The 17708-nt window shown below is 45.3% G+C and overlaps 1 protein-coding gene across 5 annotated transcripts in view; it reads left to right on the forward strand.

Annotated features, from left to right (window-relative positions):
- Positions 1-17708, forward strand: part of CAMK1G (calcium/calmodulin dependent protein kinase IG) — a 59879-nt gene that overhangs the window by 21732 nt on the left and 20439 nt on the right. For all 5 annotated transcript variants that reach the window (XR_012803950.1, XM_075615237.1, XM_075615235.1 and 2 more), the window contains 4 exons: positions 1337-1454; positions 12870-12998; positions 15016-15090; positions 16768-16906. Coding sequence is in view for 4 of the 5 variants with exons in the window: in XM_075615237.1 (XP_075471352.1) it covers positions 1337-1454; positions 12870-12998; positions 15016-15090; positions 16768-16906 (461 nt within the window). In the remaining variant the exon portion in view is untranslated. The remainder of the gene's footprint in view (positions 1-1336; positions 1455-12869; positions 12999-15015; positions 15091-16767; positions 16907-17708) is intronic.

Genomic DNA, 17708 nt, shown 5'->3' on the forward strand with positions numbered 1-17708 from the left:
TGGATAGAGAGGGTGCTAGTCGGGTACTGAGGGGAAGGGCATTGCAGAGGTGAGGGGCAGTCAATGAAAAAGGTTTAAGGCGGGAGAGGGCTTTAGATACAAAGGGGGTAGAAAGACGACATCCTTGAGAAGAACGCAAGAGTCTGGAAGGTGCATAACGAGAAATTAGGGCTGAGATTTCTCTCTTTCTTATTCTTACTTATCTCCTCGTGTGCCAACTGACTACCTCTCTTCTTTTCTTCGTCTGCTTTCTGTGTAAACTTTGTAGCTTTCTGGCTCTCATTACCATGTCATAGATACAAAGGGGCTGAAAAAGCACTTCTACCAATATTAATAGGATACCCACATAATAAACCTGTATAATACAGGTGGTGCTTTCTGGAGTCAATGAAAACACTATATCAAAGAGAGAAAGTGGCAAGTCCTAAAGAGCAGGGCCTACTAAAACTCCAAACTGGGGCACACAGATAGGGTACAACAATATATGACTTTTATTGAGCAAGCAAAAGAATAACGACAAACAGACATTATAATAAAAACACAAAAAACACATATGACACCTCCTCCTGATTGGCTGCATTACCCAGCAGCAGCCCATCAGGATGGAGGAAGCTTCCCAGCCCCCCTAGCAACAGCCCCCAGAGAGGTGATACCGGACACATACATGTTCAGTATTACTTCGATTTTTTTACAGGACAGTCTGGTTCAAAACTGGACACCTTGCAACCCTATGACTATATAGTAAACTTAATGCAGTGCATCCTGAACACATACTGTACACGCACCCAAAAAAATGTCCTGCCGTGACTGTCTCTTCTGCCGTTTATTCCACGGTTATAACTAACAGAAGTCTTTCCCTGGCATACAAAAACACTCAAATAGTATATTGTTGAAGTGGGTGGAAGTGTGTAGTCCTAGTTAGCACACTAGAAAAATGAGGGATGCAAAGTGTTTGCATCCCAGGAGAAAATTCACTTATATGCAAACTACTAGGGTATAAAATGTAACTTTTAATACTTAATTAAGTATTAAAAGTTACATTTCATACCCTAGTAGTGTGCATATAAGTGAATTTTCACCTGGGATGCAAACACTTTGCATCCCTCATTTTTCTTGATTCACTTCAATTCAGAGTTGCACCTACCTCTACTGATAATTATCAATTGGAAGTTATTATTTTTCCACATTACAATTTGTATGATTTAGTTGATCACTCCCTAATCCCTGTCCTGTCTTTGTCTAGTTAGCACACTGCAGCAGAACATTGATAGCAAACATGGCAGGACGGTGTCACTGGTTTTGTTAACAGGGTTTGTGCCTTGTCTCTAATCTCCAGAATTCACAGTGTCAACTCTGGATAAAATGGGTTGTAAGGAGGAGGAAGACAGCTGCGCCTGGAAGAAGCAAACGAACAACATACGCGATACCTTTGTGTTCATGGAGGTGCTGGGATCGTAAGTACAGAGTAGACTTCTTTTATTACAGTGCCAACCAAAAATATGGTTTGTAACCATTTTATGCTCTCTGGTCAAAATGCAGGGCATTATTCCGTAAAGGGGTGGAATTTTTAGCACTGTGCCAAGTTTTTCAGCCAATCAGCTTTGATTGGTCAGGGGGCACCTGTCAGGCACTGACTCCTCCCCCACCCTGCCTGCAGAGAGCTCCACACAGGAGACACTGAGGAGAAAGTGGCGTGTGTGTCTGTGTGTATGTCTGCTGAGGGTTTTGTGGGTGTGTGTGTTGCGTCTGCTGTGTATGTCTACAGCGTGTGTTGTGTGTCTGAAGTTTGTGTTATGTCTGCTGTGTGTGTTTTGTGGGTGGGTTTGTGTGTATGTGTGTCTGTGTACAGAGGAAGGGCTGCATTGTGTGTAAAGAGGGGGGATGCATTGTGTGTTTGTGTGTACAGAGGGGGGCTTGCTGTCTGTTTGCGTGTATAGGGCAGAGCTTCAACGTTTGTGTGTGATGAGCAGAGCTGCATTGTGTGTGTGTGTGTGTGTGTGTGTGTGTGTGTGTGCATGTGTGTGTTTATAGAGGGGCTTGTGTGTATTTACAATTTCATTTTAATAACCAAGTACAGTAAAAGCACAAGATAATTTAGAATATCATGTTGATAAAAATCATTATAACTATACAAAAAAAAAGCCCTACATTGAGCCTATAATAGTAATATTCCCCTCAAAGCAGGGTATTACTGGCTAATAATGCCCTAGCTGGATCAAAGTCCCTCAGCTTCACCTTCAACTCTTCCAGCCAGGGCATTATTGCCCAGTAATGCCCTGTTCTGAGGGGGTTATTACTTAAATACAGCTCTCTGATGGGGCATTATGGATGGAAACTGTATTGTGCTCATGTTCACTTGTGATGATATAGGTCCCCTAATTGGTAATTCTTATCACATATACTTGCAATTATTATCACCCTAAAGGGTCAGTCCAATATAGAACGTCAAAAAAGAAAACCATGTAAATAACTTACAGTATTAGTGTAATTTACTTGCCTATAAAGATTTGATCACCAGAAAGTCGTACTAATTAGTAACTGCGATTAATATGCGCCGCTTTTCTCTGGAAACACTGGATTCAAGCATATCAGTTACTCGTGTTTATCGCTTTGACTAATGATGGTTTCATAATTACTTTGCAAACAAAAGACAAAGCTAACAATTTGCAGGAGCTTTGAGAACTGGAAAACAGTCTTATCATGAAAAGACATTAGATACAGATAGTAAAAACAAATGTAACCCTCCCTGCCCAGGTCTTAGGCTTGGTCCCTGCTGGCTACTGCAGCGCCTGCTACGGCGGGCGCTGCGGGAACAAGAGCTGCCCCTCAATGGGGCCGGGCCCGCTGGGAGGGGCGTCCGCCGTGTCGCATGGTGCGTTTTTCCTGCAGACAGGAAAATTGTGATTAGTGGTAGCGACGGAGCATTAGGCCACGCCCCCCGGTGGTTCAGCCAATGAGGGCGAACCAGCCCAGTGACGTCATGACCGCGCCCCCGTCACACACTCCCCCCCCGTCTTTTCCCCTGCAGCCCACTGCAGACCGGGGAATTCGGCTGCACGCGTTGCCAGCCTGGCAGGCGCTCGTGCAGCGCAGACAGCGGGGCCATGGCCTTATGGAGTTTATATGTGTCGGTGTTAGGGCTACTCTGCATGCATTAGCTTATTCAGGGGGCAGGCTTTGTGCACGCTGGGCATTGTTACACAATGATGGGTGCCAGGAACTTTATTCATTCAAACAGTAGCTTTATTATCTTGTATGACAGTCTCACATTTAATACAGAGGTCATCTTGTAGTTCCAATTGAGTGTTCTTGGCCTATACTGTTTGCATGGCTTCCCTAGCTGCCCCATCTCGGACACGAGGAAGAAGCTGAGGCTTTATATCTACTTTGCTACCTATAGAGTCCCTTTGCTCTGCAGCGGTGGTAGCACTCCATAGCCACAGGGCCCTGACAGGCCTAGTACTAGTCTCTCTGTGATCAGCCTCCTTATTTCAGGGCGCTCTTCTGGGTGAGATACAGCGACGGACCCTCTGGTGGGGCTGCTCCAACTATGCTTAGGGGCTGCTGCTTGGGGAGCTCCCTATGGACATAGTCTGTCTCTCTAAGGCCGCGCTTATAGTCCCGGATATGGCGTGATGTCATCCGTCGCCATTGTAATAGCGATTTCTGCTTATAGTGTAGGAGACAAGACATGGTGACTGGGGGCATGGCGGAGGCGTGGCCGTGAGAGGTTCGCCCTCATTGGCTGAGACGCTGACATCACGCGGTGGCTACACAATCTTTCTGCCTTCCTGTCACGTAAGTTCTGATAGCTACAGACAGTGACAGGCTACCCTGTGGGGTTTACCCCTCCTCATGCAGCCTCCCTGAGTGGCAGGAGAGGTGGTGACACTGGGTCTGTGTGCAGCCAATCGTGGTATAGACCCTGTGCCCTCCCCTTTCTGCATTAGGGAGGATGCACTCCAAATTATACAGTCAGTAGAGGTCCTTGCCTACCGGGCAATGGTTAGGAGTCCACCTCTGCCTCTCCTGGGGCTGAGTGAGCTCAAAATCTGTGCAGAGCACAAGGCCTCAATATTACCTGCTGGCCAGCACCATCCAGGGGTCTGGAACCCATTCTCCACTATGATGCAAACGCTGTGATAACACCAATAAAGATCCTTTTTATATACTTCTGCCTTAGTGGCGGTCTATTAGGCAGAGATATGGGAGAAAAAACTGTTATGGCGGGTACTGCCTCTCGCTCTGCTGGAGTCTACTGTGACTGGAGGCACTGACACCTATGAGAAGAAACTGAGGATCACCAAAAGCCTGTCCTGTTCCCCACAACATCGCGGAAGCTCATCTCTCCTGGACCCTCACAGGTAACCAGCACCACACGGACCTGTAGCCTAGGCAAGATCTCCCAGGTGGGGGGGGGCGAGCAGTGCTACAATTGTCTTCAGCGATTTTGGTCGCTGTGTCGCGCCGTCGCGGTCGTGCCCAATACAGGCGCACGCAGCGGATTAAATCAACTTGTTTTGACGCGACGCGCCATCCCTGGGACTATAAGCATGGCTTAAGGAGTAATGCAAGATCATCTTGGTGGGATGCTATATAAACAGGACACTTTTCCTTACTGTAAACACTAAACCTATGCTATCCATAAGGACTTAAACTATTCACCGGGCGATCCCTCCCCTTCAACTCCTCCTGGGATTTGCTTTCCAGAAGCTTCCCCCTTACTATTTATAGCCTATGATGTCACTGTCTCCAGGCAGAAGGGGTGGAGCTTAACTGCTGCTGCCTCACCCCAGCACCATGTTATAGGGAAGGGGTGTTACTCTGTGTGAGCCCACACAGTTAACCCTTAAAGGCTCTAGTAATCCCAAAGAGATGTTACACAAACAAAACTTTTGTTTACTGCTGCTCATAGCATTTTTTTACCCCCCCTTTCCCAAATAAGGGGCTTCCCTGAAACTGCTTTGTGGTTCCTCAATGCCTGGGGACCCCCCATCTGTTTCTTTCAGCTGGGTGCAGGTAGCAATCATGTTAATGCTGAAGCTATCACATGACTGGAAATGCTGTAAGTCCGGTGGCACTGTTATGGTCAGGGAGGTCTGATTGCCGGGGCAACGTGTGGGGCCTCTGCATGTGCCTCGTCCCTTCTCTCCAGCGCCGGAATCTTATTCTGTGATCAGGAGAAGATGCCGCTGTGGAGAACGTAAGAAGCTTCGTCAAAACCCAACTGTACCGAGCCCTGCAAAACTCCCAGCCAGCCCTGGAGGTTAACCTATCACACATGCCAGCATCCTCAGTTCACTTCTGTCCTTGAAGGGACTGCTCCTTTAAATAGGGTGACCATATTTGTTCTGGCAAAAAACGGGACAAATGTCACACATGCACAGTCTGCCTTTGCCGGTCGCTCATGCGCTTGCACGATTGGAGCATCGCCATCGCACATGCAGGGTTGGCAAGTGTCAATCGCGCATGCGTGGCATAGAAAACTGGGACAGCACCCCAAAAAGTCAGGGCAGAGGCCTAAAAACCGGTACTTCTGCTCACCCTACCTTTAAAATAAAGGCAGACAGAAGGACTTTTATCGTGTCCACCTTGCAAGAGATGAGCGGAAGAGCAGTGGGCTAAGTGTGACAGAACCACTGCTTTATTTGCAAACCATGAGTACCATGAGTAGGCTCAACAAAGTATCCGGCCGTTCCTCCTTCTCCTTCCGTGCACCCCAAAACTGGTAACAACCTACCAGAGACTCTCATATCCACCACCAGCTTAAGTTCTTTCAAATCTAAGGCTGCCTCACACTTTAATCTGGTCTGTAACTGTTTCATACGCTCATAATATATATTTTCTTTAACTGTGCATGCAATGTCTTGTATATAATGTATACCCTGTTCATTTATGTAACTGTACTTGTAACCATGTATTATTTGTTTTACTCTGTGCCCAGGACATACCTGAAAACGAGAGGTAACTCTCAATGTATTACTTCCTGGTAAAATATTTTATAAATAAAATAAATAACATTTTCTGATGCACACCTTTGCATTTTCTATTGAAAGAAGACTAGATTTTTTTCTCCCTTCCGCTCTCTGAGCATCAATGTTCCACTGCTCTCTTTCTAACATATGGTTCACATTTATTTTCCCAAATCTTTAACAAATTCAGCATTTTTGGATGGTAGGCACAGAACCACTACTTTTTTTTAAGTCACTCTGGGAAAGAGCGGATGCACCTGCGACTTCCAAAAAAAATGGAATTCATCAACACAATACAAGAGGAAAGCAGAAAAAAAATTATACAGCAGGATAAGAAACTGCTATGAAGTATTTAGTTGCTGAAACAGTAGTTCGTGGATGGAACTGTCTCCCAGGAGAAGTAGAGGAGGCAAACATAGTCAAAGAATGCAAGACTGCTTGGGACAAACAAGAGGGAACCCTACATGGTTAAGAAGTACAGAAGCCAGTGGTTTTAGTAAAATGTAGAGAAAGTAGGAGATCACACACACTTTCTGTGTTCTTGTGTTTACCGATGAGTCTGAGGGTGGTTTAGAATATTACAAGCAACACGTGGATAGGTTTTTATTCATTGCTGCTGGCTGAGAGCATTCACGGGCCCTACATGTGTTGTCCAGCCTGTTGGGAATCCTAACGATCCTGTTATGTGCTAAATGGGGGAATTAAAATGCAGGTGTTGATGTGAAGCCTAGATATTTTTCCTAGAATTACTCGCCTAAGATTTGAATCTTCTGGGAACGGTTTTGCGCAAAATATAGCAACGGTTTCTTTGTAACATCATCAGATTTAGGATGGTGGGTGCTGAAAAATCCTATACTGAGGGGAAAGGCACCCACAGAATTTGTTATGTGTAAGCCATAAGACTGAGACACTGCCAGTTAGTGCTCAATAGCCACCTGTGCTGAAGCAGGGATATCCTGAAAACCTGACTTGGTGGCCCATGAGGACTGGAGTTGCCCACCCCTGCTATTAGCTCTTGTATCCTAATTCCAAAACTTTTTCAGAGCCCACATCCCGAAACTTCTGCAGCCCAAACCATGTTTTTGAGAAAGATACTTCCCTTCTTTACTGATGCATGTGAGATAAATCTCTATTGTATCCTTCTGCTCATAGAATCTCTTTTAAATGGCTTGCTCACCCCTTTCTTATTTAACATAGGTGGTAAGCAGGGGGTCGCCAGAGGTGAACAGCTTTAATTTCGGTTATGGTGACCCCTTGATTTCGGAGATACTTACCAGGACAGTTGCTGCCGGTTACTTCTTGGTATTTGAATTCCTGCACCACGGGGGCCAATAGGTCATCCGACGTGGCTTCCTATTGGGAAGTGTAACGCAAGAGCTTTCAACGCCATTTTGGTTCCCTGGAGGGGATGCTACCACCTACGGGGGCACTTTCCCCAATAAGTATCTCGGGAACCAAGCGGTCAGGGTTCCCAACCAGGAGACAAAACGTTAAAATATCACGCTTACCTTCGGCTGCGGCGTCTCCCTGGCGTCCTCTGGCATTGTTCAACATCCTCCTGGCATCTCCTGCTGCAACCCGTCAATATGGCCGTGTGGCATCACATGGCACCGCGTTGCCATGGCAACAGGACGCTAAGTGACATCATGGCGTCACGCGGCGTCAAGTTGCCATGACAACGGGATGCAACGTATGACATCACAATGTCACGTAGCGTCCTATTGTCATGGCAATGGGCTTCACATGATGCTGTGACGTCACGTAGTATACCCATTGCCATGGCAATGCGGCGCCATTTGATGCCGCGCAGCCATATTGAAAGGAATTGCCAGCCGGGGAATATGCCAGGAGGACTTCGAGTCTGCCACGAGATGTTGCTGAACGCCACCACTCAGAGCTTTACTAGGTAAACCCGGAGCCCAGAGATATGTGGTCAAACCCCGTGGTCTCCAGGTCAAACCCGGAGTGGTGGCAACCCTGCATGCCGTCCCCAGAGCTGAAATGAACCACCTGGCTCCCAACCGTGGAAAAAGAAAGGGGGAAGGGGAGAAGCTCCTTTACGTCACAAAACATGTTGACTTCGTGGAGAAGAGCTATATCTGCGGATTCATACATTTGTGCCTTCCTAATGGGAGTTTTCCACAGCCGGGCACACGAGCCGCATGGCACATGGAAGTCCTAGAGCTGTTAAAGGCGAGATCATTGCTATGCTTGGACCGCACTGTCTGGGATACATGGATTCTGTAGCTTTGGGGACGGAGACTTCACATCCAACAGAGAGATTGACTCTGACTCTGGTATCCTGGCAACATAAGTACTGCATAATTACTCTCCCAAAGAGACCCCGGTCCAGTGACTTCAGTATAATTTAAAAGGCTTGTAATTATAAGCCTCCGTGACTCCCGCCTGCTCCGTACCTGCTACTTACAGCAGCGTGCACCAGGAATATATAAACACTACTAGCGCCCATTAATAAATCCTTGTTAACCCTTTATCTGTTAGAGGGACATGGCAACGAACAGATTCAATCATCTCCCTCTTTTTTCTGGATAACGGCTGTGAATGACAATGAATGTTTTCAAAAACGCAGTCGCTCCGACGTGCGCGCGCGCGCTAGGAGCTGTCTCAATGGATCCTGCACTTTGTGCTTGGCACGTGCACCATCGCACGCAGTATAAGCTCAACCTTAGAGCGACTGCCCCTTTAACCCACTAAATATATCACTAACCACCTTGATAGTTTAAAGCAGCAGTTCTTTCTCCCTAGTTCCCCCTTGTTTTATTTTTTTTACATAGATGAGAAGCTGGGGGTCCCCAGTGAACCTCATTAATTTCAGCTCCGCGGACCACATGTTTAAAGATATACACACCTGGAACACTAGCACTTGTACTTCCTGGTTCAATTGGACCAATAGGAAACCGCAAACAGTTGACGTTACGGCTTCCTATTGGCCCACGGAAATTGAGAGATTGAAAACTGCCGTTTTGCTTCCCCTGGAGGGAACGGTGCAGGCGCTACGTTTTAGCTCTGTGAAGATGCCCGCTTGTCACCTATTTTTGAAAGAAAAAAGGAGGGGTTAAAAAAACCCAAGTAGTTATTGTTGCTTTAAAAAAAAAAGCACATTCATTAAATCAAATGACTTTGAGCTCAGGAAGGTGTGAGGACAGACAAGACCCTGGGAAATGCTGAAGCTAAGAAAAGATAATGGATGCGGCTTCAGGAGCATAATCCAGCTTTGCAGATGCTATTATTGTGGACTCTTGCATAACTCTCCCTCTGTCACCGGACTTTCAGCGGTAACTTCTGATATGGTGAGGGCACCGACCATGGATTGCCTTGAAATCCCAAGCTTACAAATTGGCACATTAAATAGATAACCCCCGGCTTAACATATCTATGCATGACCTTTTCTTGGTGTTAGATAACAGAGTGGTATTGCAGAAAGCCCCCACACTCAAAGCATTCCCACGCTAATAACATATAGAGGCTGTAACATGGAAAATGTACTGTTTCCATGGCGAACCGAAGTCCTATTCAACGTGTTATTTAAAGCAGGATATTATTTTGTCTCGGAGGGGTTGAATGTAACATTATGTTTATTTTATAGCGGGGGAATTATGGGGGAAGGTTGTCTTAATCCTTTCACTGCCTTTTTTGCCTTAACTTTTACACCTCTAAAATCCAGATTTTTAAAGATTTTTCAAACCCTGCTTGTACCTTGGGGCCATTTTGCGCTGGTATTGGTATCACTTGATTTCTCATTCTGACTGAATACATCAAATTGAGCGTCAAAAACTGGCCAATAAATGGCGCTGAACCGTAGCTAACTTCTACATCTTCACAACCAAAAAACCTGCCCAATATTTACTATTAATTGCTCTTCATGTAAATTTGGTAATCCAATGGAGGAATTCATTTTGATTTTGTTAATTTGCATGCAGAAAAACACCCGTTAAATTAAGGAAATAATATTCAAATGGATGAGGCAAAAAGTGGCACAGATGATTACCCAGAATCCTTTGCTGCAGTGAAAGCACTGTATGTTGTGAGATTATGAGGTAAGGTAGGTTTGGGGACCTGTCTCAGACTTGTGGATGTGCTTAGCAAATCGTAAGGAAATGTCTAGCATTGTGAGCAGTGGCGTAGCGGGATATGCGCGGGCCTCCGGGCAAAATTTGTCTGGCTGCTCCTGCGCATGCGCAGTTGCACTTGCCAACAGCGCATGCGCGATTGGCAAGTGCCGACCGCGCATGCGCGATTAGCAAGTGCCGACCGCGCATGTGCAATTGGCCAGTGCCGACGGAGCGTGCGTGTCCAGCGTTTGCTAGCTGCTTTTCCGCATGCGGCGTTTGCCGGCTGCTCTTGGTCATGCACATGAGTTACCGGCAAAAGCCAATCGCGCAGTCGACAGGTGCCAATTGCGCATGCGCACTCGGCGAGCAGATCACCAGATTCGCACATGTGCAGTCGGGGCCAATAATGCGAGAGAGCGGGCCCCTGGGCTTTGCCTGGGCTATAGCTACACCACTGATTTTGGGCAATTTGCACTAGTATGTTGAGCTTTTATATTCCCCCCGCCTTCCCCCCCACCTACCCCCCCAGCATAAAGATCTACTGCAATGTATTACTGTTCTAAAACTCTGGAATTTAGGAATTAAACAAATCTGTACAGTGCTGTTACCCACCTAGCATTGCAAAAAGGCGCCGCAGAGAATTGTCTCATGTTGTAGAGCAGTGATACTCGACTCAAGTCCTTAAGACAGGTCACTTTTTAAGGATATCCCAGCACCAGCACAGGTGGCTCAATCAGTGGCTCAGTCGAAGACTGAGCCACTGATTGAGCCACTTGTGCTGAAGCTGGGATATCCTGAACACCTTACCTGTTGGTGGCCCTTGAGGACAGGAGCTGAGCACCCCTGTTGTAGACTGACACTAGTAGTGGCTTTGAATGCGTTCAGTGTCCTGAAGCAGTGAGTAGAATGTATCTGCTTCATTTCATCTTCTCTTCCGTTGCGATGTTCCTTTGCTGCTGCATTATATTACCTTTCCTCTGGCTTCCCACAACTGCAATTACCCGTGTCCATGGGGAACTGGTTCTTGTGTATTATAGAAAAATAATGAATTTGTATCCGTGGAGATTAACAGTAGCTATATAACGTACAGAGAAACAAGCATTGAAAAAGAACTGTGTTTTACAAATACAGTCTATAAATGGAGCACGAAGGTAAAAGTCAAAGGTCCATAGTAACGTTTATAATGACTTAGAATACAACTGATCATACATAGACTAATGATGACTGTAGCATGAAGGCCCATTTTTACTAAATGGTGCTACTCCACAAGGCGCCTTCCGGCATTAGAAGATACTGTAGTTATAGTCCATTCAAGTGAGTGGGCTGTACAGTGTCTTATAGAACAAAGCTGCCCCGATATCCCCAGTTTAGTTATAGTGTTAATATTATTATTGCTTATATATAAAGTACCAACATATTCCACAGCGTGGTACAATCGGGCAACAGAGGGATATTAATTACATAAACAGAATGACAAACCATAATTACCCAAAAATACTGGTACTGTGCATCAATAAGGCTTTAAACATGGTCAGAAACCCCAGACTTCTTTTTTAAGGGTTTGTTATAAGAAAAATGGGGGGCTTTTTATACAGCCCAATGACTGTGTCGCGCTGAAATATACCGGCGCCAGGCATCGTCTATGTGTTAATTTTAGTTGCACCATTTTCAGGTATGTCTGTGACGAAGATGAGGGTTTTATTGGTCAAGTGAGAGGGGTTAGGGTGGAGGACATTTGCATATTAACAAATGTCTTGTGGTACTTTTCTTGCCTTTTTTTTGCTTGGGTTTTCTCCATCACCTTAAAAGGTGGCGTAACTCTAAAGTAGCAGGCTCCCAATTCTACAAGCGTAGAAATACTCTTCATAAATATGTCGCATTTAAGAGACCACAGACCACTTTCTTGATACATAGGCCGCCATGTTTTCGGTCGAAAATGCTTCTTAATAAAAAAGTATTGGTGCTCTATCCCACCTTGTATGATCCCACTTCAACCACTGGGTTGTCAATGTCATCTCTGGATAGAAAGTCGATGAGGCTGGACACATGATGTTCCTGTTTGGCATTAATGGGTTTTTGAAGCCTGTGTCCCAATTCCAAAGGATCAGCGGCTAAGACACTTAAGAATTTAGAGAGGATTAGTGACTGCTAATCAGGGAATCCAGTCAATGACACCACGGGTCTACACTAGGGAATTGGCAGGGGTATTAACTCCTTCAGTGCTGGTGGTATGCAGATCCCAATTTAATCACCATGGTCATAGCACTGAAATTATGCTCCCTATTAACAATGCATTGCCAGTCCCTCTGGTAGCAAAAGGGGCAAGAAGAGTAGTCCCACATACTGTAGTGGGTCCAGGACCGCCAGCCACTTTCCCGGGGTCCAGGACTAGAGTTTACATTGGGGCCCCCGTGTCAACGAACCTGAGTGGATCAAAAACCTTTTATGTTCTTTTAACATTTTATCAGTGTGATTCAGGGGTTTTTAAAGGCCAGTCCTCAAGGCCCGCCAACAGGTCAAGTTTTAAGGACATGACTTCTTCATGACTGATGGTTCAATCAGTGGCAAAGTCGAGATCCACTGATTGAGCCACCTGTGCTGAAGCAGGGATAGCCTGAAAACCTGACCTGTTTGGGGGTCTTGAGGACTGGAGATTCAGTCAGGCTTAAAGTAAATATTTTAGTTATCCTCAATATATATCTCCTTGGTGGTGGGTTGTAGCACTCATTGGGCTACTAAATAGAGTAAATAAATGAAGTAAGCCCACAGATTATGTATTAATAAATAATAATTAATAATGAGTTTAACCCTTTCCCTCCCACAGAGGTGCCTTTTCTGAGGTCTACCTGGTGAAACAGAGATCCACGGGGCAACACTTTGCTCTGAAGTGCATCAAGAAGGTCCACAACTCCAGGGACAAGAGCCTGGAGAATGAAATCGCTGTGCTTAAAAAGTGAGTGTTTCCTACAGTATGAGTATCGAGGGTGTACTCTTGTGTGTTATATGTCCTGTGTCTTAAACTCAGCTTGTAAAACCTACACTGCAGATGTCCTCCGGGTGCACAACGGGTGTACAAAAAACGCATGTTTGTTCATGTTTTTTATGTAGCTCAATTAAAGTGTTTTTAATCAGTATTTGCTGGTGAGTTTTCCCGATATTTTTTTTATCGTGGAGCAGCAGTTACCTTGATCTGTTTTTGTTTCTAGGGTGTACAAAAAGCACTGAATATATTAAGGCAAAAGATCAGTGCTTTTAATGGGATTTTTACATTTATTTGTTAAATCAAATGCTGGTAGGTACTGTCAGAAATTGCACCTCGAGATAAAGTCTTCATTTTGTATCCCCAGAAAATGTATACAGTATATTTGTCTTAAATTATGTAAAGAACAGCGACACAACTTAAAGCAAAAGTTACATGATACAGCATGTGCAGGTATAGCAATTTCAGTAAATTACAATGTATGTGTATATGTGTATATATATATGTAAATACAACTGTATGCTCATCTGCATGTCTTAGGCAGGTCTGCAACCCCGCCTTTCCCCATTATCACCCAGCATACAGCACTTCCACTGCAGCAAGGGATTCTGGGAAATGACATGCAAATGAGCACACAGTGTCACTTTTTGCCTCAAAAACCATTTTTAACATGGTTCCCTATAGGCTTAAGCTTGCTGCATGGTCACAGCTTTGAGCACAGCCAGGGTTAAGGTGCATACCCAGAAAACCACCCACAGACAGCTGTTTCGACCTTGATGGGTCTCATCAGTGTGGGGTTGATTTTAAATGGGTATGCAAAGAGGCTATGGGATAGGCTATACCATAATACTGAGTTAAGTTATGGTGAGTAAAAAAAGTGACAAAAACCCTCCACAGGAAAGCAAATATGCAAATACAACTGTATGCTCATCTGCTTGTCTTAGGCAGGTCTGCAACCCCGCCTTTCCCCATTATCACCCAGCATACAGCACTTCCACTGCAGCAAGGGATTCTGGGAAATGACATGCAAATGTATATATATATATATATATATATATATATATATATATATATCCCAAAAGCAAAAAAGAGCATGCTCCATAGTGTAATCAATTTAATATAATAATAACATAAAAAAGGTGACAAATGCTCACTCAAATGATCATGCGCAGTGTTAGCTCTCAATGTGCTGATAACAATTTCTAGATTAAGAGTACAGGCGTACCCCGCATTACCATACGCAATGGGACCGGAGCATGTATGTAAAGCGAAAATGTACTTAAAGTGAAGCACTCCCTTTTTCCCACATATCGATGCATGTAATGTACTGCAATCGTTATATACGTGCATAACTGATGTAAATAACACATTTGTAACATGCTCTATAGTCTCCCCGCTTGCGCACAGCTTCGGTACAGGTAGGGAGCCGGTATTGATGTTCAGGACGTGCTGACATGCGCATGCGTGAGCTGCCGTTTGCCTATTGGGCGACATGTACTTACTCGCGAGTGTACTTAAAGTGAGTGTCCTTAAAGCGGGGTATGCCTGTATATGGTCCTCAGATCCTGAGTAGCAGATCACATCAGGGAAATTAACCTTAGCGACTGCTCACTCTCGGCTGCTGCAGTTGAATTCACAGTGGATATGGAGAAAACGAGGGATCGATGGAATGAGCCCCGCTCACACACCTCTCAGCATAAGGACGCTCTTCTCCTGCTCGTCCAGGAGGTATACACCGAAGCTTCAGAGTTCGTATAACTCATGCTATACGGGGACGTCACACATTGTGATTAGCTGGTCGCGTCTTGCACGTACTGTACCAACGTGATGATGTCTTAGTAAACCCTACGCATTTCATCAATAACTGCGCTAGCATTTCCAAATTATACATTTGTATTCTTCTGTTATTCAGCTCATGATCTTTTTCTCTGTGAAAGCTTCTGTAGAATAGAACAGCGTAATGATCATGTTTTACTTCTATTCTCTTTAGGATTAAACATGATAACATTGTGACGCTTGAAGACATCTATGAAAGTTCTTCACACTTCTACCTCGTCATGCAGCTGTAAGTAGTGTCCATGGGCCTTATTATATATTGTCCTAAACAACCACCCAAGCCATTTTCGACTGAAAATCCCCATTGATAATTTGACTCCGAAAATTGCCCAATTGGCAGTTTCAGAGTATTTTGAAGTTATCCCTAAGGCCGCATCCATGGTGAGAGTTCATGCGCGACCATGCGTGTGAGCATGACGTCACATGTGCCTTTACCGGCAGCTATCTGAGGCCTTGGTAGAAGCGACGGGGAGGCGTGTCAGGGGGTTTGGCTGTTACTTCATGGAGCTGGTTAGCCCCCTTTGGGCGAACCGCACACGTGACCCGGCCGTCACACGACAGATACAAATGTATTTGTTTCCTTGCACATTGCAAGCGCTGGTGCTTCTGGTCCCGTGCGCGGTCGCGCACTCTAAGGACACGTCGTAAAGGTGCATCATTTTGATAACCATGGATGCTGCCTCAGTCCCCCACTCCAGAACAGACTTTAGGGATATTGGAGGAGCATAGTCACACTCAGTATTGCTCTACATTACAAGATTGTCTCTGCTTTAGTTGTTTAGAATAATAACTCCTTGGTCAGTTCCTCTTAATACCCATGTGTATCAATCGTAGTGACGTATTATTATTATTATTTATTTGTAATGCGTCACCATATTCCGCAGCATGGTACAGTGTGGGTATAATGATCCATTATATAATCAGAATGACATATAAATTAGGACAAACACGTGCAAACAGATACAGAAAGTAATAAGGGACCTGCTCCTGAGAGTTTACAATCCGGAGCAAGAGTGACCAACTCCAGTCCTCAAGAGCCACCATCAGGTCAGGTTTTTAGGATATCACTACTTCAGCACAGGTGGCTCAATCAGTGATTCAGTCGTTGACTGAATGGTTCAGTCTCTTGTGGACTGGAGTTGGCCACCCCTTATCTAGAGGGAATAAGGGGCAATGTGGAAACAACAGGTAAAGTGGCTGCTCATTGTGGGCTGGAGTACGCCTCAGGATGGATTATGGTCCAGCCGCACAGCTGGTCCCGACTCCATTAAGGTTTGGGGGTGTTGATGTTAGGGGTGTTAAATAACATGGAGTTTGGTGATTGATGCCTGTCTGTAGATGTTAAGTAATTAGTTTTAATTTGTTTGTACACATGGTGAGCTGAGACATGGGAGGGGGTTGGTTTCCTGTGGCTGCTCCCATTATGTCTAATGTACCACAAGAGTTTGCATGGGAAAATCTCCCATATCTCTCGCCCGTTACTTTTATTAGCTCACTAATTAAGATGGGGAGACATGACAGGTAAAGAAAACACTTGATTGACAAACGCTCCCCACGTAGCGAAATACATTTACAAAGAAACTTGAGTCGCCAAACGGTTACATTTGTTTAAAAAAGACAGTCCGTGAAATTCTTAGGCTGCGCTTATAGTGCCGGCGACGGTCAGGCTAAGGTCGCTGGAGAAATGAAATAGAGATGACTTCCAGCAATCGCGACCAAACCGTTGCGCCATCGCGTCACGCTCACTATAAGCGTACGCGACGGTGGTGGCAATGCATTTTTTTGCCGCAATGTCGCTGTCGCCGGCACTATAAGCGCATCCTTATGGTCAGTGATAAGGAAGGTGACTGTGCCTATAACATTATTTTGCCGATATTATAGTGCTGACACCCTTGCTCTCTTGCAGGGTGTCCGGGGGAGAACTGTTTGACCGTATCTTAGAGCGTGGAGTTTATACGGAGCAAGACGCCAGCAATGTGATCCGCCAAGTCCTGTCAGCCGTGAGATATCTTCATGACAACGGGATTGTTCATAGAGATTTAAAGGTGAGAAGAAGTCCTGGTTATATGACGGACATGTTACTGAAAGAATCAAGAGGGTGTTTTAAAAGCAGCAATCCAAGTTGGCCGTTTCTTTGTTTTTTTAACATAGGATTGAAGCAGGGGGTTCTCTGGAGTTCAACCCCATTCTTTTCAGCTCCGGGGACCCCCTGCTTCCGGAGATTCTGACCTCCGCAGGGGGTGCTGCTTTGAAAAGCTCCCGCACCCTGTGGGCCAATAGGAAGCTGTGACATCATCCAGTGTGGCTTCCTATTGGCCCACGTGATGCAGGAGCTTTACACTTGCAGGAGATACGCAACGCATCAAGACGTGACATCAATACGTCATGACGATGCAGCGTCACCTGACACCGCGATGCGATAGGAGAAGGGCCACTCTCTTACAGAGGCCCTGCTGTCTCCCAAGGCAATCTGTTTAATTGCTGTGAGGAGGAGGGCGCGGACTCTGTAAGTGCGATAGCAATTCTTGGGGGGTTAGAATGCACCCCTTACCCCGGGGGTTGCGCTACTGGTTAGTATAATGGACATTTGTGCTAATGATATACAAAAGAGGTGTTCCCTCTAACAACGCTTATCCACAGAGCTCGGTTATGGGTAACGCAGGGATCATAGCACAAGGTGGCGTTACTCACATCCAGACCCTGAAATAGGTCTTTTACAGAGTCTGGAGAATTGTAAGACCACAGGTAGTCATTATTTAACTATCATATTGTTATCTACAGGGTTCTTTTTCTCTCCTGTCTTTTCTTTTTTTTAACTTTAATTAAACAACTATTCAGGGACCTGAT

Source organism: Ascaphus truei, chromosome 9, assembly GCF_040206685.1.
Source record: "Ascaphus truei isolate aAscTru1 chromosome 9, aAscTru1.hap1, whole genome shotgun sequence".
NCBI lineage: Eukaryota > Metazoa > Chordata > Amphibia > Anura > Ascaphidae > Ascaphus > Ascaphus truei.